General features: G+C 35.4%; 1 protein-coding gene across 3 annotated transcripts in view; it reads left to right on the top strand.

Moving 5' to 3' along the window:
* Lamp2 (lysosomal associated membrane protein 2) overlaps positions 1–23,471 on the top strand; it is a 64,513-nt gene extending 41,042 nt beyond the window's left edge. Inside the window, exons 4-10 of one of the 3 annotated variants that reach the window (XM_021722386.3) lie at positions 538–751; positions 4,574–4,732; positions 5,490–5,677; positions 6,528–6,650; positions 9,822–9,885; positions 10,497–10,661; positions 22,896–23,471. In XM_021722386.3, coding sequence (XP_021578061.1) covers positions 538–751; positions 4,574–4,732; positions 5,490–5,677; positions 6,528–6,650; positions 9,822–9,885; positions 10,497–10,661; positions 22,896–23,038 — 1,056 coding nt within the window. In that variant the 3' untranslated portion in view covers positions 23,039–23,471. Of the gene's footprint in view, positions 1–537; positions 752–4,573; positions 4,733–5,489; positions 5,678–6,527; positions 6,651–9,821; positions 9,886–10,496; positions 10,662–13,041; positions 13,250–20,266; positions 20,728–22,895 lie in introns of those variants that run through there. The other 2 variants (XM_078034319.1, XM_005319353.5) reach the window with 2 other exon arrangements.
* The last annotated feature ends 4,312 nt before the right edge of the window (positions 23,472–27,783 follow it).

The following is a 27,783-nucleotide window of genomic DNA, read 5'->3' on the forward strand; positions in this document are numbered from 1 at the left end:
TTTTTTTAAAATATCTTTATTTATTTTTATTTGGTGCAGAGGATCAAACCCATGCTTCACACGTGCTTTACCACTGAGTTATAGCCCCAGCCCCTAAAGCTTGCCCTTTTTAAAAAATAGCTTGATATTAAAATCTTCCTTTTGGGGAATTTATTCTTAACCCTTTTGTCTTATTTTCTTTTGTTAAGGTTCTACCTACTTTAAAGCCTAATTGAAAAAAATCAGCTGAGGAGCTGCAGGTAAAGCTCAGTGGTGAACATGTATGTGGCTGAGGGTTCCATCCCCAGCACTGCCAAACAAACAAACAAAATCAGCTAGAGAACAATAGATCAGGACAGTTTTCCTTTTCTCTTTAGACATACAGGGGACTGAAGTGTAGCTGAAAATCTGAGACTAATTTATGGGGAACACCAGGCAAAGGGCAACCTGGCCATGAAGAATGTGTGACATAGACTGAAGTGGCACACCCAGCTAGTCTCCCCATGTTTGGTGTTCACTGTAACCTGTTCCTCACCCCTAAATTTCTCTTTCTACTAGAAAACGGTAAACATTTCAGACCTAAGCAATGTGACATATGAGGGAAGCACTTGTGGAGATGAGCAGAATGGTCCCAGAATAGCAGTGCAATTTGGATCTGGTTTTTCTTGGATTGTAAACTTCACCAAACATGCTCCTGATTATTTCATCGACACCATCTCGTTTTCCTACAATATTCATAATCACACAACATTTCCTGATGCTGAACATAAAGGTAACTTTAAGAATTGGATTTGTGTCATGTTGTCTTGCTTTTAATTAATAATGTAAGTAACTTAAAAACCATCATTATGCATGTCTTTCTTCCTAACTAGAATGGAAACGTCATGTTCTTTATCTCCTCTTGTAAGCTCATGCATAGCACAGTGTTAGACATAGTAATGATGTTGACTGCATGGCTTGAGAGCTTTACTCTGTACAGTTTATTACCCTGTATTACTTGTGACTTCTCACTTAATCCTTAACAAGAACCTTGGGAAGTTGATATTATCAAAGTTTTACAGGTAAAGGGATCAAGGTTTGATGACATTGACTTTCCCAAAGGTTATAAATCTAGTAGATGGGCCAGCAGCTGGTGTTCAAACCAAAGTCTGTCCAGCTGCAGAATTTGTACACTTATTATTTATTTTATTAAGTAGTAGGCCCTGAACAAATGTTGAATAAATGAGAAAATCCTTTGCTGATAACTATTTTAAATATGTTCAAATTCAGTAACCTGAAGCAAGAGGAAATGCCTCATCTGTAGATGTTTTCACCATTTAAAATGACTAAAAATTAAATGGGATTAAAGTTAAAATGACAAAAGTCAACATTTGCTGCCATTTTGAGACAATTTCAAGTCAAAATGAACTTGGGAAAGTATTGGAAATTAGGTTTATTCTTGTAATTCCCATAACTTAAATGCATATTAAAACATTTTGAAGACATGTATAGTGGAGATTTTAATTTTATTGGGAATATAATTCTCTCCTTTCTTCCCCTCTATTGAGGTTATCATGGTGTTTGTAGTGGCATAGCTCTTCCCACAGATAGTGTTTCATTCTGACTTCACAAACAGAGGCAGATAGGCATTAGTCGCTCAGACATGTGATTTTTTTTAATCTTTATTTTTATTTATTAATGTGGTGCTGAGGATTGAACCCAGGGCCTCACGCATGCTAGGCAAGCACTTTACCACTGAGCTACAACCCCAGCCCAGTCTGGGGATTAATAACTCATATGGACTTACAAATCTCAAAAAAACTATATTTTAAAGATCTAGAAGTGTGTGAGTTCACAGAAAACGTGGGAGATAGCACAGACTAAGACTTAAAAAAATTAAATCCTGGTTTTCTTTTTACTGATATCTTAGTTTGAGAGAATAACTAAGGCAGATTATTGGCTATGTTATTTATTTATCTTAGTGTTCTGCATTGTTTTTTGAGAAGTCAGATAAAATTTGTCCCTCATTTCAAGGAACTTAGAAACCAGTGGAGCTGAATTGTGTTCCCAGGTTATATGAATTTGGAAAGCATTGAGCTCAGTCTGATTTTTTAAAATCTGTTCATGTTTTTTGTTTGAGGGGAGAGAGTGTTCATCAATCTTTTCTGACAATGTGAGGCAAGCTTTAGATACTCTCTCAGAAAAGAAAAAGTGCACAGTAAATTCTGCATATGGCATATAGTCCCTGAACCCATCCATGTGGCCAAGAGTGCCAGCTTCAAAAATGTTCTTATCAGTGGTCCTGATTAGGAGCAGAGAGGAAAGAAGAGGCCATTAAGCAATAGAGGAGTGAGAAGGCTGGGTGGCCAAGTAGGACCTGAGCTGAAACTGAGCTAACAGTCAAATTTGAGTAAGCAGAGGATTTTGAGCAGGATGTTTCCAGCAGGGGGAAGCATAGTATGTGCAACAGTAATTGGAGAGCTGCCTGATTAAAATAGAGGCTGTGTGTGTAGCAGAAGGAAAACAAAGTTGGCCAGTGCAGTGGGTCTAAATTACAGGGGGCCGTGGAAGCCAGGGAAAGACATTTAGCTTGATGGGCTAGGCACTGGGGAACCATTGTAGGTTTTTAAAGCCAGAGAAAGATATAACAAAAGCAGAGAGAGTAGTTTATAAAGAATATTCTACAGGATTAATTCAGAAATGAGGAGACTGAAGGCAGCAGTGCCAGCTTCAGAGGCTGTTACAGTTATCAAAGGATGATGTAATAAATGCCTGTGCCACGTAGGCAGTGGTTAAAGGAGAGGTTTAGTCTGATATATTTGGACAGAAAAATTGACATGCTAACATCTATCTCCCCCTTTCATTTTAAAGAAGGGAGGGATTTTTAATTATGATATCTGAAACTTGTTGGAATTTTAAATGGCTTCCTTAAATGCACTGTTAGTAATTGTTTTTAAAATAATTGAGCGTTTTGAAGTTCTAACTTATTTTTAGGCATCTGATAATTGAAGTGACTTTGAAGCTGTTATTTTCTTTTTAAAAACATTTCTTCATGATTAAAATTTAAAAAATACAGAGAATAATTTAACAGACCCACAGGTACTCATTACCCATAATTAATAAATGCTGTGTTTCAGTGTTTGCTTCATTTTATTTATTTAAAGAGACAAAATTTTACAGATACATTTGAGGTTTCCTTTGTCCTCCCTCCCCAACTCCATTTTTCTCCTTGCCTGCTAGGAGGCAGCACTCTCACAACTTTGAGATGTAAACTTCTTGTCTTTGTGCTTATATTTTACTGCATCTGTGCCTATTCATAAATAATACATAGTTTTAAAAACTTATAGTTTCATAGTGTAACCCCAATATATCTACAACTTTTTTTTTACTCATTTGTTTTTGAGATCTGTTTTATATGCAGCCAGTTCACATATCTATTCATTTTTGTTAACAGTGAGAAACAGTTTTGGGAAAAATCTTCTAGTTCATTGGTTTAACAATTACTTTTACTATTAGCTAGTGCCAAGGCAGCTACATTATGGAGAGGTACAGAAGGCAGCCTATATTAAGGGCCTTGAATGGAAATATCTTCCTTTCTTGCTACTTCTTCAAAAGAAATGAAGCCATATAGATTTATATGATTGTAGTTTTTTTTTTTTTTTTGGATGGGGGGACTGAGATTGAACTCAGAGGTGAACTCAGGGGTGCTTTACCACTCACTGAGTTACATCCCCATTCCTTTTTTTGTTTTATTTTGAGGCAGGTTCTCACTAAGTTTCTCAGGGCCTTGCTAAGTTGCTGAGACTAGCCTTGAACGTGGAATCCTCTTGCTTCCTGAGTCATTGGGAATACAGGCGGGCCCCACTGTATTGTTGTCTTTTGAAATTCTACTCTAGCTATTCTAATAAAACCTGAATAGAATGGTTGCAATGTCACTTTCACCTTCTGAAGATTTCCTGAAATGGAACAGTCTTTAGATTCCATCTAGAAAGAAGCTCTGTAAGCCCATAAAAGTTGATATTACTTTGGGATAGTAGCCCAAAAGTAAGGATTTTACTGTAAAAATCTGTATTAATTCATCTCTCTTTCTTCTATATCTATAGTCAATAAGTCCTTTTAATTCTACCTTAGATAGGTATTTTCAATTAGATCCCCTTGTTTTCTTCCTACTCCCCACCTTACCTTTCACCTCCCATACCATTGGCCTTCTAACTGGTTTTCCTCTTAGGTGGCTTCCCTTAAAAGTTTTCTGCTCAGCCTGTCCCCTACAAATTTGCTCTCTCCCTTAAAATAAATTATATGTGTCCTAGTTACTGCTGAAATTAGCCCTCCATTGCCAATAGAGAAAGTCTGTACTGTCCTTAGTTGGTAGAAGATTCCTCAAAATGAGACCACATGCAACTTGTCTTTTCTTCTTAGCCTCCATTACTTCTTCCTTATTCCCTATGTTTCAGCTACAGTGAACTTGTCATTGCCTTCAACATATTGTTATTCCCTTCAACATCCCTTTGTTTACTTCATGCATGAAGTGAGAAGAAAATTATTACAAATATATTTATATTATCACTCTTTTCTTGCCTTCTTGGAAACAGTCATTGTTAATCTTGTTTTGTAGGAATTATTACCATTGACAATCATGTGGCATTAAAAGTTCCATTGAATGACATCTTTAGATGCAATAGTTTGATAACTATAGAAAAGAATAATGTCACTCAGCACATTTGGAATGTTCTTGTACAAGCTTTTGTCCAAAATGGCACGGTGAGCACAAAAGGTGAGTACTTAAAGTATGTTTTTCTATACTAGGATCCTAATTTAAGAGTGGTATTAAATATATTCCATGCTTGTATAATTACATCAAAATGAATTCTACTGTCATGTATAACTAAGAAGAATCAATAAAATAAAAAAGTAGTATATCGGGTGGTATTCATTAAGGTCATTATCTCAAAGCATTTATATTTTAAGACTTGTGGCTTACACAAGACCATAAATTTTTTTTTGTAAATAATAGCAGTTTTTGTGGAATTTTTTAAAACTTTAAAAAAAATTTTTTTTTGGTCGTAGGTGGACACAATACCTTTATTTATTTATTTTTATGTGGTGCTGAGGATTGAACCCAGGGCCTTGCATGTGCTAGGCGAGTGCTCTACTGCTGAGCTACAACCCGAGCCCCTCTTGTGGAATTTAAAATGTAAAGTTTATGATATACACGTGGAATGATCTTTCAGCAAGTCTTTTTTTTTTTTTTTAATGTGGTGTTGTGGGTCAAAACCAGAATCTCATGCTAGGCATGTGCTCTACCATTGAGCTATATACATTACCAGCTCTGGAATGGTCTTTCAAAAGGCTCTACCTATAATGTTTTCAGCTGATAAAACCTGATTTTTTGTTTGATCATATCCTCAAATAGCTTAATCATCTACTCTTTAGCACGTTCCAAGACAAAAGCTTGAAAATTAGATTTTTATTTTCTAACCTTGACTAAAAACACTTTTGTTTATTGTCTTTTGTTTGTTGATTGGTTTTAGAATATCTGTGTGATGAAGACAAACATTCCACAACAGTGGCACCCATCATTCACACCACTGTGCCATCTCCTACTCCAACACCCACTCCAAAGGAAAATCCCTATGTGGGAAACTATTCGGTTCGTGATGGTAATAGCACTTGTCTACTGGCTACCATGGGGCTGCAGCTGAACATCACTCAAGATAAGGTATGACTGTCTATTTTTATCATTACAGTCTTTTTGTGTTTCCTTCCAAATACTGTGTATCCTATTGTCAGCCCAAGAGTAGTGTTACTAGAATAATTCAGTTTTAAATATTCAATGTTGACTTTGAGTTTTGATTGGTTACTGTGAACATGAAGAGTTAATAATTCTTGTAAAGCATTGACTTGGTCAGCAGAAAAACCTATCAGTTTATAGGATTCTTTGGAGTTTAGATTCTGTTTTCCCTTAGTAGGTCAAAGTACACATAGCTGAGTTGTGTTTCAGTAGCTTTAAAATAGCTCAGTGGTAGAACATTTGCCTAGAATGCTTGAGGCCCTGGGTTCCATCCCCAGCACCACCAAAAAATAAACTATAACTCCTTCATACTTTTATCTGAAATGTACAGAAGCTTGTTGTTCAGGAGTAGTGCAGCTTTCTGTTTTTTCCAGCTATTTGATGACTCAGATCGTAAAGACACTTTCATGATAGCTTTTCTAGTTGCAGTGTTCCACTTGGGCTCCAGAGGGAGTGCCAGTGAACAAATCTTGTTTCCAGGATCCTGTGATTGAAAGAAACTAGACAGATGGCTCTTGTGCTCCGTAAAAATGTGTGTTTTCATTTGGCTCATTACTGAGGAAGCTTCCTTCTTGTTGTTGTTGTTGTTGTTTTTTAAGTCATCTGAGTCATAGCTTGAGGGTTTGTGCCAAGTTTGTTTGAAAGTAAGACACCATGAATTTAAGTATCCAAACAAAGGAGGTTTTGTTCTGCATTGAAGTTGGTCTTATTAGAGTGTAAGGCTTTGCTGTCAGATTTTATAGTTAATCAGTACCTCCCCTTTCTTCTTTCCCTGAAGGTTTCTTCAGTCATTAACATTAACCCCAATTCAACTGGTGTCACTGGCAGCTGCCATCCTCAGACTGCTCAGCTTAGGCTAAACAGCAGCAACATTAAGTATCTTGACTTCGTCTTTGCTGTCGTAAGTAACAGATTTTTTCTAAAGTTGGGTTCATTCTCTGAGAAACACATCTGAAAGTTTAAACATTTGTGTATGGGGGTGTTCATGTCTTGTTTTATTTTCCATTTCAACACTATTAATTATACAGTGTAGTCCATTGATCCCTCTTCATTCCTCAAAGTCTGCTTGGTGTTCTGTGGCTGGACTCTTTTATTACTATTCACCAAGAATGGCCTTTCTATTGTATAGTCTCTAGGTAGGAGCAAGAATTAACTCACATTAAAAGAAAACTCTCTAATCTCTCCACATATAAATAATTTTCAGGATAATATTTTTTTCTCTTTTTGGTTAGATAACCCTCATGTTTGTGTATTATAATATTTTCAGCCTTTTGGAAGTAATGCCATTTGTAATAGTGTCAATAATAATAATAATAATAATAATAATAATAATAATACATTTGTTGAATATGATAAGGCCTCTGTATCTGTGGGTACAGCTTTGATGGATTCACCAACCTTGGGTCACCAATATTAAGAAAGAAGGGCTGGGGTATAGCTCAGTGGTAGAGTGCTTGCCTAGCATGTGTGAGGCCCTGGATTTCACCCAGTACTACCAAAAATAGAAAAAAAGAGTTATATCTGTACTGAACATGTACAGACTTATGTTCTTGTCACTAATCCCTAAGCAAGATAGTGTAACGATTACTTACATAGCATTTACATTACATTAGGTATTATTAGTAATTTAGAAGTGATTTAAAGTATGTAGGAGGATGTGTGTAGGCTATATGCAAATACTACACCATTTTATAAAAAGGACTTAAACAAATTCAAATTTTGGTATCTGTTGCTGGTCCTGGAACCAATCCTATGAGAATATCAATACTAAGGGATGACTGTACTTCCTATATATAAGAATTGTGTAAGGGTACATATTAACTCATTAAATCAGGATAGCTTAAAATGCCAGCATTAAGTTTGTGTTGTTGTTCACATTTGTATGAAAAGCTGAATCCTGAACAGAAGGTTTCAGGTTACGTATATCTGTCCTACTTCTTGCTAGAATTAATTAGCCATTGGGGACCTTTATTTCTACCTTCTCAGAAGCAATTGTTATCCTCATAATATTTCTGTGAGGGGATATATCTGTATACATATTGTAGCAAATGGAAATGAGCAATAGGGGATAGCTACAGATAAGGGAAAATGAACCACCAATAGTTCTCAAAATAAGAGCTATTATATAATTGGATAAAAACAAGTTCTGCTTTGTAATCAGATTACTGATATATAACATCTGATATGTAGATGAGAGGTATGTTGTAATTTCATATCTGAACTTGGTATCTTGAGTCTAAAGTATTTTTTTCTATAGAATATGTGCTGAGTAATTGAAGATTATATTAGACAATTATATTTTAGAAAGGATTATAAAATTTTTCTTACATTCTAATAATTCCTCTATGACTAGTGAGTCACTGTTAAAACTGTCAGGTAGGCTAGGGTGTTGCTCAGTGGTAGAGCATTGCCTAGCATACATGAGGCCCTGGGTTCCATTTCCAGCACTGTAAAATTAAAAAGAAGAAAGTGTACAAATGTCTAAAACTTGTTTTCTTCAGGCTGAGGGTATAGCTCAGTGGTAGAGTACTTGCCTAATGTGCGAGGCCCTGGGTTCCATCCTTAGCAACATACATACATATACCCACACATACACACGCACCAAAAAAAAAAAAAAAAACCAAAAACTTATCCTCTTCAGTATGGTAAGAGCAGACCTCCCTAGATATATTCTGTTATCTCATAGAAGTTATGGTTAATAAAAATGAGGAAAGTAATATTTGGGGTCATTCCCTTTTGAGTGATACATCTGACCACTGTGGTAGGCTCTTTAACGGAAAATGGCTTCTTCTGATCTTACATGGAAATGTTTAATATTAATAATTATAATATTTGTTTTGCCCTGTAGGCTATTTTAAAATAGAATCCAGCCAGGCAAGGGAGTGAATACCTATAATCCCAGCTATCCTAGAGGCTGAAGCAGGAGGATCACAAAAGTTTGAGGCCAGCCTGCACAATTCAGCAAGACCCTTTCTCCAAATGAAAAAAATAAAAATGGCTAGGAATGTAGCACAGTGGTAGAGCATTCTATGTTCAATCTCTAATTTCACACATACACACAGGGATAATTAGAACAAATAAAACAAAAACAGGGCTGGGGACATAGTTCAGTTGGTAGAGTGCTTGCCTCGCATGCACAAGGCCCTGGGTTCAATCCCTAATACCACACACACACACACACACACACACACACACACACACACACAAAGTCTAGGAGTGTAGTTTAGTGGTAGAGCATATGCCTAGTATGCACAAGGTCTTGGTTCCATTTCTAGTACTACAAAAAAAAACTAATAAAATTAAATTAAAATCTTAAAATGTAGTAACAATTCCAGCTATCTGGGTAATTGAGGTAAGAGATCACAAGTTCAAGGCCCACCTGGGCAACTTAGCAAGACCCTACCTGAAAATAAAATTTTAAAAAAGGTCTGAGGATATAGCTCACTGATAGAGCTTGCCTAGCATGCATGGGCCATGAGTTCGATTCCCAGCACCAACACCAAAAGAAAAAAAAATGTAATATCAAGATATCAAACAAACAAAAGAGAATAGCAGGCCTGGGGATATAGCTCAGCTGGTAGAGTGCTTGCTTTGCATATATCAAGGCCAAGGGTTCAATCCCCAGCATGAGAGAGAGAGAGAGAGAGAGAGAGAGAGAGAGAGAGAGAGAGAGAGAGAGAGAGAGAGAGAGAGAAAGAGAGAGAGAGAGAGAGAAGGAAGCAGTAGAAAGGAAAGAATAGAGCTGGAGTGATTGAAAGGCAGAGAGTCCAGTAAGAGACTGTCATGATCTGGGATAGAAGTGGTGTGGACTCTGAAATCAAGATGAATCACATTGTGTATCTAACCACATGACTACTCTGGTAGTCCACAAGTTGGAAATTAAGTGAAGAGAAAAAGAGTTTTGCCACTTTGAGTTCTCTTTGCTTAGTTGCAGTTTATTATACTAGCCCAGGTCTAATCCATGGTATCCTCTTCTCTGTATTACTCCTAGATCACTTTTCTTCTGTAGATATTAACTTTACCTGTAGACAGTTGTGATATGTTGATTAATTGGATGTTCTCTTTCAAACAGAAAAATGAAAACCGATTCTATCTGAAGGAAGTGAATGTCAGCTTGAATTTGGCTAATGGCTCTGGTAAGCAAAGCATTGGTCTAAGGGAGAAGAGTGTCAGTTATACTGAAGGACTAGTAACTATACACGTCTTATTATCAAAGAGTGCCTTATTCAGTGGAACCTTGTAAAAAGTATACCTTGACCACCACTTAAAATATGTAACTTTGAATATTTGAGTTGTGATATTCTATATGTTGCTATATCTCATCTTTTCAAACATGGTAGTTAATAGTTAAGGATGCAAATGATTTTTAAGCTGTAGAAGCATCTATAGAAAGATGAGGGAGGTAGTTTATGACTGTAATCCCAGCTATTCATGTGGCTGAGTCAGTAATATTGCAAGTTTAAGGCCAAATTGGGCAACCTAATAAGACCTCTGTCAAAATTAAAGAGAAAGGGCTAAGGGTTGGGGAGGTAGCTCAGTGGTAGAGCACTTGCCTGGCATATCTGAGGCCCTAGGTTAAAATCTCAGTACTGCCAAAAGAAAAAAAAAGTAGTGGTGGTAAGACTTGCTTTTTGTTGGTAGACCATGTTTCCTAAGCTCCCATACTTTACTAAAAAACACTGAGAACTGTCCATTTTTGATGTTGATAGGATAAGAAGTTACTAACCTGTATTTTTTTCCTGGAAAGTTTTCAGCATTGCAAATAACAACCTTAGCTACTGGGATGCTCCTCTGGGAAGTTCTTATATGTGCCACAAAGAGCAGACTGTTTCAGTATCTAGAACATTTCAGATAAATACCTTTGAATTAAGAGTTCAGCCTTTCAATGTGATGGAAGGAAAGTATTCTACAGGTAAGAATCAAGCAAGTTTTATTAATAATTATGTTCTTACATTGACTGATAGGTGGCTTTTTCTTTGAGTCATGGAAATTTATATATTTAAATAGAGAAATACAAACTCTCCTCTTCTTGACTCTATGATGTAGAGTTCTTATGGCAATGGACGAGTTGTATAACTATATTTGGCCCATCATTTTGCTCAAGCTAAATGTTTTTTTTTATGATCTGAAAACTATTTGGAGCTTTAAGTGAGCTTACTTAAAATATAGTTGTGTCTTGGTTTCAGTTTGGAAGGGATGGTACCTTGGAGCAGCAGCTTTGAGTATCTTATCTGCCTTCTTGGGGCCATCTTCTCATTGGAAACATTTTCCTACCTGAATGAAAGCAGTTTGGTCTGATCTCAAGAAACAAAAATAAAGAGGGATAGCAAAGCCTCAAATATTGCGAACTATGTTATTAGCAGCCAGAATTATCTGACGAGTCCTCAAAGCAAGTACTAGTGCAAATGAGGCTTTTTGAAAATCAACTCAGGGCTAATGATGGCATTTATAAGATTTTTGATGAAAGTTCTTTGAAGGACTTTCATTATAACATGTTCATGTAAATGTGAAAGATGTATTTGGCATTCACAAGATGAAAATTTGCATAAAGAAAACAAAGTACACAAAATTCCTTAAGTAACTTGTCCTTTTAAACCAATTACTTAAAATTGGAGGTTTGTGCATCACAGATTTGCTGAGCAGAGCTATTCCAGTCATCAATATCCTTTTAAACAATTAATTCTATGGTTTAGAAGGAAATGTAGAAGCAGTGCTTAAAAGTGAATATGCTGGATAGGGATGTAGTTCAGTGGTTAAGCACCCCTGGGTTCAATCCCTGAAACAAACAAACAAACAAACAAGTGAATATGCTGTGAGCCATTCAATTACTTCTTCAAAGGTGATGAATACCTCGTCAATAAATGGGCTCTTCACCCTGCCATTCTTGTGAATAGGGGTATTAATCACAACTTTAAGAGTTATTTTTAAGAATTCATTTTTTTCTTTTGTTGGTTTTACTTATGTACTTCATTTTTTGATCCTTTAGTAACTTTATTTTTGGAGTCTTAATCTAGCTCCCCTATATCTTCACTATAATTTTAGATCCAGATTTGTGTTTAGAATTTAAAATCTTTTTCAGTGTTATTATCAGTTAAGGTCTATTTATCTAGTCAGTTATAATATAGATGAGCTGTTCTTTTTCTTTAAATTTCTGGTTTTTATGTGCATAGAATTTAAAATGTCACCCAAAGAGGTATATAGCATTTAATACTATTAAATGCATAATTTATTTGTGGAACTAGGTTCTTGGCTGTGGGTACCTATAAATATAGCACATAGGTAATACTTGAGTGTATATGGGGAGGAAATAGAATTGCAATAAGGTAGAAGAGTGTTGATTGGATTTTATTGGATCAGACTATTCTCCAGAAATAGAAAAATAGCCCCTGTAGGCTGCTAGCCTGGACCAAATTGATAAGAAAGGTAGTAACCACACTCAGGTTAGTAAGAGGTCCCAGTTTCTTGACTCATGTAGCCACTAAATCATATATTCTCAATCAGAGATCTGAAAACTTTTTCTTAAAAGATCCAGACAGTATTTTTTAGGCTTTGGGGTCACATTGTCTTTGTCTCAACTATTCAATCTGTCATTATAACATGAAAACAGCCATAGGTAATACATAAACAGCTGAGTGTGACTGTGCTCCAATAATGCTTTTTTTAATGGACACTAAAATTTGAATTTCATGCAACTTTCATGTGTCACAGAATATATGTCTCTCCCACAACCATTTAGAATTATAAATATGATTTTTAGCTCTTGGGCCAGATTTGGTTATGAACTGTAGTTGACTGACCCAAATATAGAGGAACTCTAAAGCCAGCCTGGTTCTTCTAATCTTGTAATACCCTGCTATCCTGTTTCCCCCAGAGACAATCACAGTACCACTGGGAGTCTAATCTGGCTATGTAGAAATAGGCTAAATTAGCTCTCTTAATTTCTGATAGAGTGATACTCCTGTTTTGGAAAGAACTTGGAATGTAAACAAATACACAACCATACACACACGTATGTATACCGTGTAATCCAGTGTGTGTTTATAGACATAAATGAATTTATACATATTCATGTGTATGAATTCATATATACACATAAGCATAAATATAAAAAGACAAATTTTAGGATTTTAGTTTTAGAATAGCCCATAATTTTCTGTAGCTTTATCATAAAAATATACCTGTCATAATTAAAATTGATTTTGTAAGCATTTCTGACTTTTGAATCAACATCTTTTACTTTTGAACATTCTTTTTTTGATTATACTCATTATTTGTTACACACTTTTTCTCACCTACAGCCCAGGAATGTTCGCTGGATGATGACACCATTCTAATACCAATTATAGTTGGTGCTGGTCTTTCAGGCTTGATTATCGTTATAGTGATTGCTTACCTAATTGGCAGAAGAAAAAGTTATGCTGGATATCAGACTCTGTAACACTAATCCACATGTGATCTCTGTTATCAAACAATAAAGCAAGTACAAGTTCCAACCTGCAATACTGTTCAATTTAAGGTATATTTAGTTGTAGTCCTGCTCTTAGAATGGGTGGTATGAGAGATTTTTGAACTTAAACAAAAAAATTCTATAAACTATAAATTAGCCGTGTGATATTGGTTTCCCAACCAAGGAATAGTTATTTCTATAGTAAAAGACACATGCAAAATCACCTGTATTATAGGTTCTATTTTACTGTCTTGAATTAGTATTTCAGTGTTTTCACTTATGTATATCTGACTAGAAATATATAGCTTAGGAAAAACAATTTTTGAAAAGATATCTTTTCCTTGCATGAGGTTGAGTTGGGACAACATATTCTATAGTGGATTTGTACTTGCTCCTTTTGCTTTTTTTTTGTGATTTTGTTTGCAGGTTAACTTAGCTACTTTGGCATTGCTGCATATTTGATCCATGAAGAGATGCTAGTAGATTTGAACAGGGCCTAGTATATTATGTTCTTACAAATGAATGCTTTTCTCATGTTTTTTGAATACATTTGTACTTAATGTGGCTGTAATGACAAAAGACACAAAAGCTTTTTCAATTTTAGAATAGGTGTTAATCTTATTGTTTAATGCTTTTTTTTTTTTCAAAAAACTGGACGTTTCAATCTTTTAAATTGCAAGATGCAAGACTATTCCAACTGGGCATTTCAATCTATTTTTTAGGTGCTTTAAAGATAATTGCTAGGCAGTGCCAATTGAGGGCATTAGTCTTTTGTACCCGTAAATTGGCCTCTACATGTAGTACTAAAATTAATGTAGATTTCTCTTTAACCTTCCAGTCTTCCTTGTTGGTGGTAATGTATTTTATTCTTTTCTTTTTCTCAAAGAAGAAATGCCAGTATGTCCTAAAACCTAGATCAAGTGCACTTACACTTAGAAAATAACTTGTACTCAACCCAAAAGTCTTGGTCTTCCCTCAGTCTATTAAAATGTTATTCATTTCCAGTTTGCATTGATTGCTACAACATTTAGTAATTTGGCTTTTACATTTAAATGGTTCTGTGCTAATCAAAACTTACATTGTTATTGTTCATTATGGTAGAATCATTATTAATTCATATACTTTGTATTCAGTTTTGTGATGGGAGAGATGTACCAATTGTCTATTTACTGTGCACCACCTAATGCTTATGTAAGAAAGCAAACTTTTTCAGCATATATAGTTAACGCATCAAGTATTCCTTGCAGATTCTGCACGCATATGCGTGAGCACGCTCACACACACACACAACACACAACACACACACACACACACACATTGGTATGGCTGAGCAAATTATTTTTTAAAATATCAACGTGCAGCCATATGTGCAAGGTTCCTGTGGTTATTTGGGGAGGGCAGATTATATGCCTCCCCATCAGTAGGAAATGAAGAACTAGTACTGGGATTACTATTCAATGTTGGAGTGCCTGCCTGCATGCACAGGGCCTTGGGTTCTACACATAGTACTGCAAAGACAAAAACAAATAAAAAAATGAGGAACTATCTGGGTTCCAAAATTTTGATGTTGAATACTTCAGTACATACATGCACGCATATATAGATAATTGCATGTTAGCATGTTTATGTCTGTAACTGTCATTAGAATGATAAATAATTTCTCTCACTTAAATTTGCTGTCTGTTTAGCCTGAAAATCTTACTGGCTCAGAATCAGATTCCTGATTGACTTAACCCCTCTCCTAGAGCTACTTTGAGCTGAATTGCCAGCTTAAATTGCTTCCTAAAGACTAAATCTGATTTTTAAAAATTATTTTTTTATTTGAAATATGTTTTAGTATAAAATTGTTAATCTTATAAGAGTGGATAATGCTTTTAAGAATGTGGGCCTTAGAGATTTTTCATGAGTCAAAACAGCAGTTTTAAAAACAAAAGCAAAAACAAAAACTTAGAAGCACAAGTGGGTGGCATTGGCTTAATGCTGTTAATGTTTCTAAAAGTTTCTACCTTTAGATTATATATCTGATTCATATTAAAATACCTCTAATAAGCACTGTTTTATAGAAAATCTGACTTAAGTGAATATTTTTGTATTCTACATGGGCCAGTTTATATTCTGCTATTTACACTATGATTTCCTATAGCCACACGTTTTTGTAGTGTTGTTGTTTTGTTTTACTGGGTTTGCACCTTGATGCTAAAATTCTATTTGGTTTGGGGTGTTTTTCATGTTAAAGCATTTGTATAAAGAAACTGGTCCATGTAAATACTTTCCATGTTTTTTTCTCAATGTTTAAACCACTAGTTATTGTATGGTATCTCTCTTTAGATATTTGCCTGTTTGCTCAACATTGCTTCTAAAACAATAAAGATTCTTTTATTTCTTAAGGAAATTTGCTCACATTTTTTCCCGTTGGTTAAAGTCAAGATTTTATATACTACACAATCGCAATTTCTTTCAAAAGAAAAATCTTTGTAAATGCTTAGAAGTAGAAATATTCTGTGTAGTATTCTCTGGAAGAAGGGGCATACACAGGCCTTGACAGATGCTAAACTGGCTACAGAATAAGAATTACCTTGGAATTGTGTTTTTAGTAAAAACACATACTTTATTACAAATACACTTCCCAGGTTTTCCCAGGCTCCAACCCTAGAGTATGTCACTTAGCAGATCTGGGATGAGGGGTGTGTGTGTGTATGTATGTGTGTGTGTGTGTGTGTGTGTGTGTGCCCGCGTGCGTGCGTGTGCACATTTCCCTGCTGAATCTGATGCATAGTCAGAGAGGGACCCAGAAATCTAGAATATTTATTTCATAGTAAAAGCTTCAGAATATCTCTTCCTACACTTCTCAATTCCTAAAGTGAGACCAATATTTCATATCTTTACATAGCAGCTTTTCATAGCAGCTATCCAAAGTGAGCTATTGATCTGAACCAAAGTAGGATTGTGTGCAATCCATCTCTTAACTCATCTTAAAATACTTCAATCTTCCAATTTCCACATAGTTTCCTGGTCACTGTAGTAATCACACAAGAAAACTAAGCTGGTAATTTTTCTCTGGGTTACCCAGTTAAGCCATATGAATGCTGTTAGTCATGGCTCCCAATACTGCTATTAGCTACCATGTGATTTTGGCCAGGTTGCTTCACTCCTGGGATCTCAATTTTCTTCATTTAGGGATTGGGGCTTTTAAAATCCTGCTACTCTTATTTCTTTGAGTGATAATTTCCATTTCAAAGAAGATAAATATACATTTGAGTATTTTTAGAAGGAATCTGGTAAGAAGTGACTTGTTATGTATCAAGATCAATAAAGTATTAACCCCTCAGTGTACAGTGCACCTATCTTATTTCCTGCATTTTTTTTTCCAGGAGGAATTCTTATAAGATTCAGATTTGTTTTTCTTTCTTTTGAACTCAGGGGCACTTTACCCCAGCCCTTTTTATTTTTTGAGACAACGTCTAAGATGCTTAGAACTCGCCAAGTTACTAAGGCTGGCCTCAAACTTGTGATCATTTTAACTTAGCCACCCAAGAGTTAGATTTTTTAAGATTAATATCATTTCATCTGATTTTTAAGGTTAGACAATGTCAAATTTTCTTGCATTCGTCTGTCTCACTCATCTCCTTTTAGCTACCATGTCTTACCTTGGTAGCTAATTTTCTGCATCAATAACTGTTATATGTTGTCTTTGAAAAGTATAGACATGCATAAGTGGTAGAAGCTTTAAGTATCCTTTCAGCTTTATGTGATTTACTTTGGTTTCAGTATTGATCTAAAAGGTATATAACAAATATATGTCGCATAAGAATGTGAGTCTTAGAGTAGATTCTTAGTGTGTGGTGCTGGGGATTGAATCCTTGGCCTTGGTGCATGCAAGGCAAACACTCTACCAATTGAGCTATATCCCCAGCCCCTCAACTGCTTTTTAAGGGAGTTTTACATTTTGTCATAAATTATATCTCAGCTTTCCAATTCTTATGCTGAAAATTTTATTTGAAAAATTTCTCAACAGAACATTGAAGATTAACTGTTTATAATCTACTGTTTCAATGAAAGTTTTCATTGAAATTTCATTGGTCATGAAACTTTTTTAGTCTTAAAAAAATATTCATTGCTTCTGGCTATTAAACTCCTCCATAGATGTACTTTTCCTTTCCCCAGAAATATTTTCAATATGGTATTAAGTGTACATTAGGCAAATAGGTCAGGTCAAAATGACTTTTGGAATGAGAGTTTTCTTTTTTCAGGATACAATCCTATTAAATTACTGTTTTCCCAAAATTTCTTTCCATTACCTAAATAATTTTTAAAGATTGAATTCATAAAATCAATAGTTATTATAAATTAATATTTCACACACTAATTGAGAGCATTTTAAGTAAGTGACAGCATCTGGAAAGATCTTTGTATTAGCAGAATTGCTTTTTTGATCTACTCTGGGAATATTTGTCTTACATGAAAGCCTTATTGGCAGTATTTATGAAAGTCGTTTCAGTACTAGGTCAAATACCCAATTTGGGAAAGAGAGGACTGTGAGTCTGTTGCCAGAATAAGAAATTAATCTACTAATGAATTTTTTAAAATCCAAGAGATATTAAATTCAAAGCATAATACTTTATGATACGTGTCACCTAATAGTTTATAGGCTGAATGGTAATTTGGGAAATTGAAGGGGTGGCACTCACTGAGGACTCTTAACATCATCTATTCACAGCTCACATCTGGCAACCTCAGCTATCTGTATTCTTAACAGAACCAAGTTAAAAAACATCATTGAGCTGGCAGCCAAAGTCAATGTCAAAAAGTCCATAAACTCCGAGATTGCATCTTGTTCCCAGTTACTGTCCCAGAGGGTTACAGGAAAAGAAAAAGAAAAAAAAGCCTGGCACATTTCTTGAATACAGGCAAACTCAGAATTGCCTTCAGCCTATTCATTCTTATTTTTGACCCAATTCAAATAAACTTAATTGCCTGATTTATCAATCCCTGGTAGATTGCAAGGTAGGAAGAGAACTAGGGCAGTAAGAGGCAAGGAAATGGGAAATAGAAGTGGCAGTTTACCATGTGAGCTCTCTTCTTCCCTTTCCAAGTGTGTGTCCATTTGTACTATTCCTTCCTCTCTCTAGTGTCACTGTAGGTTTTCTTGATTAGTACTTCTGAAATACCATTCCTCCTGCCTCCTAGGAGACCTTATACCAGTCAGCATCTTCAACCTATCATTTGCTAATAGCTCTTTAAACATTTGTCTCATCCTAGAAACATGTAAGTCTCTTCCACTCACCCGCCATCTTTTCTTGTCTTTGTGTCCCCCTTCTAACTACCTCTATATTGCTTCTCTTTTCTTAAATCATTTTAAACTCCTTGAAATGAGCATATGTTCCTTATCCCATGTTCTCGATTTCCTAATCAATCACTTCCCGTTTACTTGTAAATCTTTGGCAATTTGACTCATACCCTTCAACTGTCTATATTCCTAGATTCAATGGACATTTTTCAGACTTAACTCTTAAGACTTTGCTATTCTCCTATGCTAATTGAAACTCTCCCTTTACTTTACTTCAGTGGCACTATTTTCTACCTGTCTTTTCTACTTCTTTTTCCTACTCTGGTCTATCTCTCAAATATAACTGTTCCCAAGGGTTTTGTCTCTGGACCTCTTTATTTGACATGCTCTCACTGAGAAATTTTGTTGTACATGGTTTTAACTACCACTTGTCATATAACCACTTGGTTTGAACACAGGCATAAATCCAAAATGGAGCGACTCTCTAGCTTATCCTCTCCCAACCCTCCCCCATCAAATAACTACAAATATAACAATACTGAAAGGCATATGTTCTTGAATTATTACCATGATGAATGGCACCAGCATGAACATAATCACTTAAGTGTGGAATTGGAAACTATCCTATTAGCACCTCCTCCTACACCCTCTACATCCATTTGGTCAATTCTGCCTTCTAATTGAATCTCCAGTCTGTCCTTTCTGCATCTTCACTTCATTAATCTAGTTCAGGGACATAATATTGGTCACTTAGACTCTAGTAATAGAGGTGCCGCCTAACTTAACTACCTTTAGGCTTCCTTCTGCCATACCTTCTGAAACAAAAATATCCTGCTTAAAATCTTGATGCTGATATTTTTTTTTCTATGAGGATAAGGCCAAACTATCTAGGAGTATACAGTGATCTTATAAGTTGGTACTGATACATTTTTCTGCCTCCTGTCCAGTTGATCCATTGTTCTAGCTATGTCAGCTTGCTTGTTGCACCTGAAGTGCCAAGTGTTCTTGTCCTCCATATTTTTGTCTGTGCTGATACTTATGCCTGGAATATCTTTATATCTTTATCTCATTACCTGTATGGGTAATTCATTTTCATCCTTAAAAACTCAGCTCAATTGTTACCTTTTAAAAAATGTGTCTTGTGTAACAAGGCTGAATTGAGTGTGCCTCTGAAACACTTCCATTGAAACTTTGTGTATTTCTTGCCTCAACCACAGCATATTTTGAAATTATAACCACTTACTTCCTTGTCTGAATCTCACACTAGACTGAGCTTCTTGAAGCCAACAAGTATGCCACTAGGGCCAGTTTTTATCTTTCCTCCTTATTTAATGACTCCAGATTTCCATGCATTGAGTTCTGTGTCTCTTTTATATAGTTGTCATTAGTTAATACTTAATAATGTACAGTATTCCAAGCACTGTGCTTCTTTAACATCATAACATTTTGTCTCTGAAGCTCATAGCCTTATCATCAAGGAAAGGTTAATTATATTTATTCACTATCTTCTGTTTAAGAAATCTGAGAAAAATGTGATCATTTTGTATACATTTCACCCAAAATGACTACATTTTTTTGTTATGTAAAAGTGTATGGTTTGGTTATTTGGGAAGTCACTTCTGTGGAACATCTCATTTGCTAATAATATAATGCCAGTGACTTGTTATCTTAATGTGAAAAACAAAATGTGTGTGCTGGGAAGTACTGTCATTTTAACTTAAAATGGACAGATTTGAAATTTTGTCATTGTTTCTGTTCTCAATTGTCCTTTCTCCACATCTAGCTCAAGACTGCAGTGCAGATGACGACAACTTCCTTGTGCCCATAGCGGTGGGAGCAGCCTTGGCAGGAGTACTTATTCTAGTGTTGCTGGCTTATTTTATTGGTCTCAAGCGTCATCATGCTGGATATGAGCAATTTTAGAACCTGCAATCTGATTGATTATATAAAAATACATGCAAATAATAAGGATTTGTTGCCTCTTGGTATATGAAACAATTTTCTTCTTAAAAATGATATATTGAAACCTTAATTCCTAAATCATTCCCAGTATTTTAAGATCAGTCTTTATTAATAAAACTGCTCTCTCTCTGATTAGCTTAAAATTTAAAAAAATGTTTTATTTACTGGTTCTGAGGACAAATTTTGATCCTAACCTAAGATGCCTGAAACTTATTAACATGGCCATTATAAAAACAAAATATGTAGTGTGTTTTAGTGGAATTAATAAATATTGTTTCACTACTGGTGTTCTGTTTCAATGTATAAGAACTATCCTGATTTAAACTCATCACTGTGCCTTTGCATATAGTTCATTAAGTAAATGTTGATGTGGCATAAATGCCTATCATGTATGCTTGAACTCGATTTTCAGTGGAATGAAGCAAACACTGTCCTTAGGGCCATCCACATTTTTAAGGTTATGTGACTTTTACTGATTTTTTTTTTTAGTTCCAGTAAAGAATTAAATCAGTGCTGGGTGGTAGTGTACACCTGTAATTCCAGCAGCTTGGGAGACTGAGGCAAGGGAATTGCAAGGTCAGCCTCAGTAAATTAGAGAGACCCTGTCTCAAAATTTAAAAAAAAATGAAATCAGTATCTCAGGTTTGTGATTTTTCCCCCCTAGGTAAAAAACAGACCCAAGAGGCTAACACAGAACTTAACCTGGCTCCAGAATTAAGAGTTTTTTTTAATACTTATTTTTCAGCAATATAGACTGAAAACATTCAAGTATATTTAACTACTTGCCTTTTATTCCTTGTATTTTGCTCCTTTTTGGATGCCTGATTAGCATTGAAAGATAGAAATATTCTATGAACTAATTAGGACAGATTGTGTTGTGTTTTTCTACCTCATCTTGTTGATCTCTAGAGCATTAAAATCTATTTAGTGTTGTCATCAGACTGGTACTTATGAAATGTAAGCTAACAGCAATCTCAGAAGGGAGGCAGTGAAGCATAGCAACTAGGCTCTTGCTTCTTCAAGACAGCCCCCATGGGGCAGAACATAGATGAGGGTATAGAGAGGCTGTTGGCATTAAAATGAGGTAAATAATCAGCCCTTATTGAAACATTTATGGTGTAAGTGGGACACAGATATTGAATGTATAGATAACTAAGAAGGAAGCTTAATAGATGAGAAGTTTTCATATTGAAGTGAAAGTTTGAATATATATATATATCAGCTTATTCAGAGTTTCTATAACTTACTGATTAACAATACAGTGTATCTTGGTACCCAGCTTTCAATCCCCAACTGAGGGCTTGCAGTAAAATACAGTAAATCTTTTCAATAAAGGCTAATGTGATTACTGAAATTCATCTTATGTTTTCCAAACCTTTCCAAACTTCTTTTTATGAATGGCAAAACTGTAAGAGGAGGTAAAGTGAAAATTAGAGGAAAAATGCAAGTTATTGCACAATAATAAATCACACCAAATATCACATTTTGTTAATTGCCTTAGAATTATGCTGGAAAGTATCTTAAAGATTATTTACTCTAACAACATAATTTTCTGAAAGGGGAGTGATTTCACTGAGGTTACATATCTAGCAGGCAACAAAACCATTGCATTTTGATAAAAACTGCCCCAATGAAATATAATTATTCAATAGTGTAACAACTGCTGGTTTAAACTTGAAATAATGAGATCACAGTTGGGCACTTTGAGCTGCTGCTGTATCATTTTGCTTAAGTATTTTTAAAGCATTGAATATTGGCCTTTTCAATAGTACTGTACTGAGACACTCCTATTATGATCTCTGCTTGTTATTACTTCAAACCCTAAACTTCTTTGGATGGGATCACAAACATGAGAAGAAAAGAGAAAGGAATGAACACTTGTTGACTGCATGAAGTATATCAGATAATACAATTAGAATGAATCCTTAAATATCTTATAATACCACAATTACTATTTTCCTTTTATAGGTGAGGAAAGTGAGGCCTAGTTTAAATAACTTGGCAAAGTCCTTCAGCTGGTACTTGAAGGAGTCTGGATTCAAATTCACTTCTGCCTAAATTCAGAGATTGAAATTCAAATTTTACCCACTGCCTTCCTGGTGGTCTCTTTTTTTAAGTGTAGATGATTACTCTTTCCCCTAGTGCCATTAGACAATTAAACCTAAAATCTTCTTATATAGGGCAAGCATAATTCTGTATTTTGGACCTTTTCCCATTTTTCCTTTAACTTCTGCTTTTTTGTATTGAAGAATTTGGTGTGATTTTAGATGATTATAATAAGAGATATAGGGTGATCAGTTGCTATGAAATATTTGGATTGATCTTAAGAAATAAGGATAATGCTATAAAAGACTAACCTATTATCAGAATGCTTATTTCTTGTTTGCTTGTTTTGCTTAATTACATTCTTTACTAATTTCCTCTCCTTGCTGTCTGTTCTTTTCTAACAGCTGAAGAATGTTCTGCTGACTCTGACCTCAACTTTCTTATTCCTGTTGCAGTGGGTGTGGCCCTTGGCTTCCTTATAATTGTTGTATTTATCTCTTATATGATTGGAAGAAGAAAAAGTCGCACTGGTTATCAGTCTGTATAGTCACTGAGATCTCATGCTTTTTTTTTTTTTTCTTTTTGCAATCGAAAGTTATGTTTCCATTGGCTAAAAGCCAGGAAATGCTTTATAGTAGATTGATTAAGATCTATCTCGGACTAACCTCAGTGAGTTGCCAGCTAATTTGGGCATGAGTAGCACTTATTTAAGAAAAAAAATGTATTAGGACCATTGTTTCTATTTTTTTTCCTCCTCTTTTGTTAAAATGTAACTGAAAGAAAAATTATGGCTCAGAATATGTCTTTTTAAAGTAAATAATTATTTTAAGCCTCTGGATCCAATTATGAAAGCATTTCTACTGAAGTATAATTTTATATGTTGCAGTTACTTGTATTTTGCTACTTTGATGTTATTTGCAAAATCAAAGCTGTAAGAGAATTTAATGTGCTTCCGGAAATAAATTCAAGAACATAATGAATTCATTTTCACTGGTGACAAACATAAAATTTGGTTCACAATAAGACTTCCTTTCCCAATTTTCTAATGAGGATTATTAAAATCTGTGTTTTTCTTGTAGTTTTAAAAGAAGGCTGGTAGTGTAGCTCAGAGATAGAATACTTGCCTAGCATGAATGAGACCATGGGTTTAATCCCCAGTACTGCAATAATGTATTTAATAGCAAAAATCTGGTGGTTTTCTCTATTACCATTAGTGGCTACTATATTTTAACAAGAATGTCTTTTTTTCCTTCCCTTCTGGAGTTTGAAATATATTGATGATTTCAGATTTGACATTTATGCTGAAGGATGAAGTAAGAATTTCAGCTTTTGTAAGGTGTTAATTTAGAACAGACTATTTTTTTAAGGTTATGATTTAGAATTTTTTCCCCTCAGAGCCTTAACTTGTTCAGAAAGTTAATTCATCCTGCACTTAAAAAAAAAAGCCGCCTGTATACTTTTATCATGTGCCTCCTGTACTTTTCTATTCCCTGTATGAATAAGTTCAAATTGATATTTTTAACACATTGATTCCTTTTTTTTCTCACAGCAGCAAGTGCTAATTCTAGAGGCTAGTGGGGCCCTGACATATAATCAGTCAATTGGCCGCCTAGCCAAAGCTGGACTGGGATTTGTTCTGTAAATTTGTTGATCCTGATAAAGACTTATATCCCTGTAGGGAACTCTAATGGCTCTGGCATCTGGAGTAAAATACTAGAGACCACTCATCCCTGTGTCTGTTTGATTGGTTCAGCTGCTGAGTTGCCCTTTTATTCAGAAGCACAGTGCTGTGGTTGTGCAGGACCCAAATGGCAGCTTTACACACCTGTCCTCAGCATAAGGCAGATGTTTATTTTACCAACCTCTTTTATCTCTACAGTGAACTAAAAGCAAAACTTCAAGATCTGCCTTCACTTCAGAAATTTTCAAAATTAAGGTTAAGCCTAAACAAATTGAGTTTAAACCTTAAAGCTAGTTTGTTATTAAATCCAAGGATTAAGTTCCAGTCTACCTCTCAGCACAATGTAGATGCTCACCACTGTATTGCTGCCGATGTCAAAACTCTGCCAATAACTGGAATTACACATTTTTCTTACAAAGAAAAAGTTAATCAACATCCTTCCTTATGGTCTTATCTATTCACACATTTACTCCAGACTGGAGTAGAAAGTTGCTCAATTACAACTCCTTTCAAATTCTGTAGCTCTGCTTTGCAGATGCAAGTTCTCTGTTTGCTATGGCATATAAGAATGCTTTCTTTTAAAAATGTTCTCCTTTGAAAACATCTGCTTATTGCTTATTTGTTATTTGGTAAAGGGCATTTGGTTAATATGGTACCATAAAGAACAGTGGCTTCATTTCAGTAGATATTTTTGAGATGATTTTCTAAAAGCCATATTCATTACCCTTGCTAATTCTTTGAATGGTATATTCAGATATGTTCAAATTATGACTTCATTTCAAAGTTTTCTATTTTTTAGTAGGAGACTAGTATCACTGATTCTTCATTAGGTATCATGGCTTTTTCTGAGATAATTAGCAAACATGTTTAATTCCTTGATAATTAAAATACAGAATATTGGGGCTGGGGATATAGCTCAGCTGGTAGAGTGCTTGCCTCATATGCACAAGGCCCTGAATTCAATAAATTCCCAGCACCAAACACACACACACACAAAAAAAAAAAAAAAAAAAACCTAAAATATTTACCAAGGGTTCATTGCTTCAACTCCAATAAAATATAGGAGTCTCAAAATATATGAACTGAGCACTCAATTAGCTTTTCTCACTGAGTTCATTTTTTTATTAGTACAACAGTGGATCAAACAGCAGGGCTTTAAACTCATGGATAGAATAAATTGTTTTTCACCTAAGCTTCTTTGGGAGAACTGATGTTTGCTGCTACTTAAAGTTTTGTACATAGAAATTTAGAGAACTCATTAATACCTGAAAAATAAAGCATATTGTGGTACTCTTGTTTGATCTGATAGTGTGATTTTAGATTGATGTATTTAAAATAATAAAGATCATGCATTCCGTGTTATTATGGCTAACTCCATTTTAATTCCTTATGCTCAGGTTTAAGAGCATAAATTGATTTGTATAATCTAAGTTCCTTAAAAATCTATTCTCTTGAATTGTCAGTCGGAATCATGATCTCATAGGTCTGCAGCTTACTAAGTCCCATCATTAGGAAGGCAGTAGAACCTCTTATACAGACATTTCAAATATGGGGGCCTACATGGTCATGAAATTTCCAAGAAAACGTTAAAAACAAAATGTGGAAGTCTAATGATTATATGAGTTTCATGATAAATATACTTTTAGCAATTGTCTATCTGCATTGATGACCTGTACTCTTGCATTTGTGGGACTAGTGACAGGGGTCTCAATAGAAACTGTTTTTCTTGTCATAGCTCCTTCATTGAATAAGTTCACAGCTCTGTGCCTCTCTTTAAGATTACTGCTTGCAAGAAGAGTGGTTCTGTGTATGTTTCTTGTGAGAGTTACCATGTATCTTAAAAAGTCAATTTGAAAGTTCATCTTTAAGTTAAATATGTCTACTTTCTGAATGCAAGTATTGCCTTTAGAACTCCAAGGAAATGTTTTTCTTTCCCTTTGCTTTTATTGTCTGTATTTTGATGGCACTATGAATTTGGGTTGCTTTCTTTCAAGATGTATGTACAATGAGTAACAAATTTTGATATACAATGTATTTTTAGGAGAAAGCAGCTATAGTTTTATTGAGTGGTCCCAGTGCTATGTACTTCACACACATTATTTAATAATCACAGCAACTCTCTGAGGTCAAGTGGTATTCCCAATTTACAGATGAGATAACTGAGGCTTGAATTGGTTACTTAACTAAAGTGACAGAAGTAGCAAAAGTGACATTTGAACCAGCTTGGTCTGCCTCCAAAGACCATGCTCTTAACCACTATACATCTTGCCTTTCTAGGAAACAGTAGATTTATAAAAGCATATGCCTTACATTAAAACAGTTATAGAAATATGTAGTCACTTTATAAATGTTTTCAATATTCTTAAAATAATTTGAATTTTGTTCAACCCACTTGAAGGGCAGGCGGATGTTGTGGCAGCATGACTTGAAAAATTGAAACCAAGGCCAGTTTGAACTGTACCTTGTCAATAGTGTTGAACCCTGAGTGTCACTTTTTTCAGAGTAGCCTCAGCTTGTTATTCTGATCACGTATCATTATCATTCTGCCCTCAAACTCTTCTGCACCATGAATCATTCTGACTGTGCATTAGTGTGTTTAAGAGACTAAATGGAACTGTCTCTCCTCACATTCCTTAAATTAATGCCATCTCTACCTTTGCTCCCAGTCATCCCTTGGCTTCAAGTGCAGTGTAGACATGACACTCAGCAGCCCCTACTAGGTAGTTATGAACCCCAATACACAGTTTCTACTCAAATCTAGAGCCTTTTTGAAAGGGTTTCAAAAAATTTTTTACCTGGGCTAGGGTTGTGGTTTAGTGGTAGAGCACTTGCTTAGCATGAGGGAGGCACTGGGTTCAATCCTTAGCACCACATTTAAAAAGAGATAAAAAAAAAAAGACCTGCCAGGCATGGTGGCCCACACCTGTAATCCCAGCAACTCTGGAGACTGAGGCAGGAGAATCGGGAGTTCAAAGCCAGCCTCAGCAAAAGTGAGGTGCTAAGCAACTCAGTGAGACCCTGTCTCTAAACAAAATACAAAATAGGGCTGAGGATGTGGCTCAGTGGTCAAGTGCCCCTGAGTTCAATCCTCAATAGCCCCGCCCCCTGCCCCAAAAGTCCTTACCTGCATATTTCAAATTCTCCCTTCATAGTCTTTACCCCCACCTTACTTTGCCTACTACTTTCTTGTACTCTGCACTTCAGCCATACTAGCCCCCTTGCCACTCTTGAAAGACTCTAAGGGTGCTCTCATGTCAAGGCCCTTATACTTGCTGTGCCTTGCACCTGGAAAGGTCTTCCTCCAGCTCTCTTCATGTCTCTCCCTTTCACTCCTTTCACCCCAGCCAAGTTTCTTGTCGAATGAATATTTCATGACCACCCTGTTTAGGATAGCACTCCCAGCTACTTTCCATTCACCTTATCCCTTTTCATTTATCACTATCTGACATTGTTAATCATGTTTTTCACATTTCCCACTAAAAGGTAAACTTCATGAGTAGGAGTTGTTTCTTTATTTACTTCTCTGTCCCAGTTCCTAGAACAGTGCTTGGCACATAGTTCATAAGACAAATATTTTCTGAATGAATAACTCATCATCTCATTTAAAAACT

This window comes from Ictidomys tridecemlineatus, chromosome X (assembly GCF_052094955.1).
Source record: "Ictidomys tridecemlineatus isolate mIctTri1 chromosome X, mIctTri1.hap1, whole genome shotgun sequence".
Lineage (NCBI taxonomy): Eukaryota > Metazoa > Chordata > Mammalia > Rodentia > Sciuridae > Ictidomys > Ictidomys tridecemlineatus.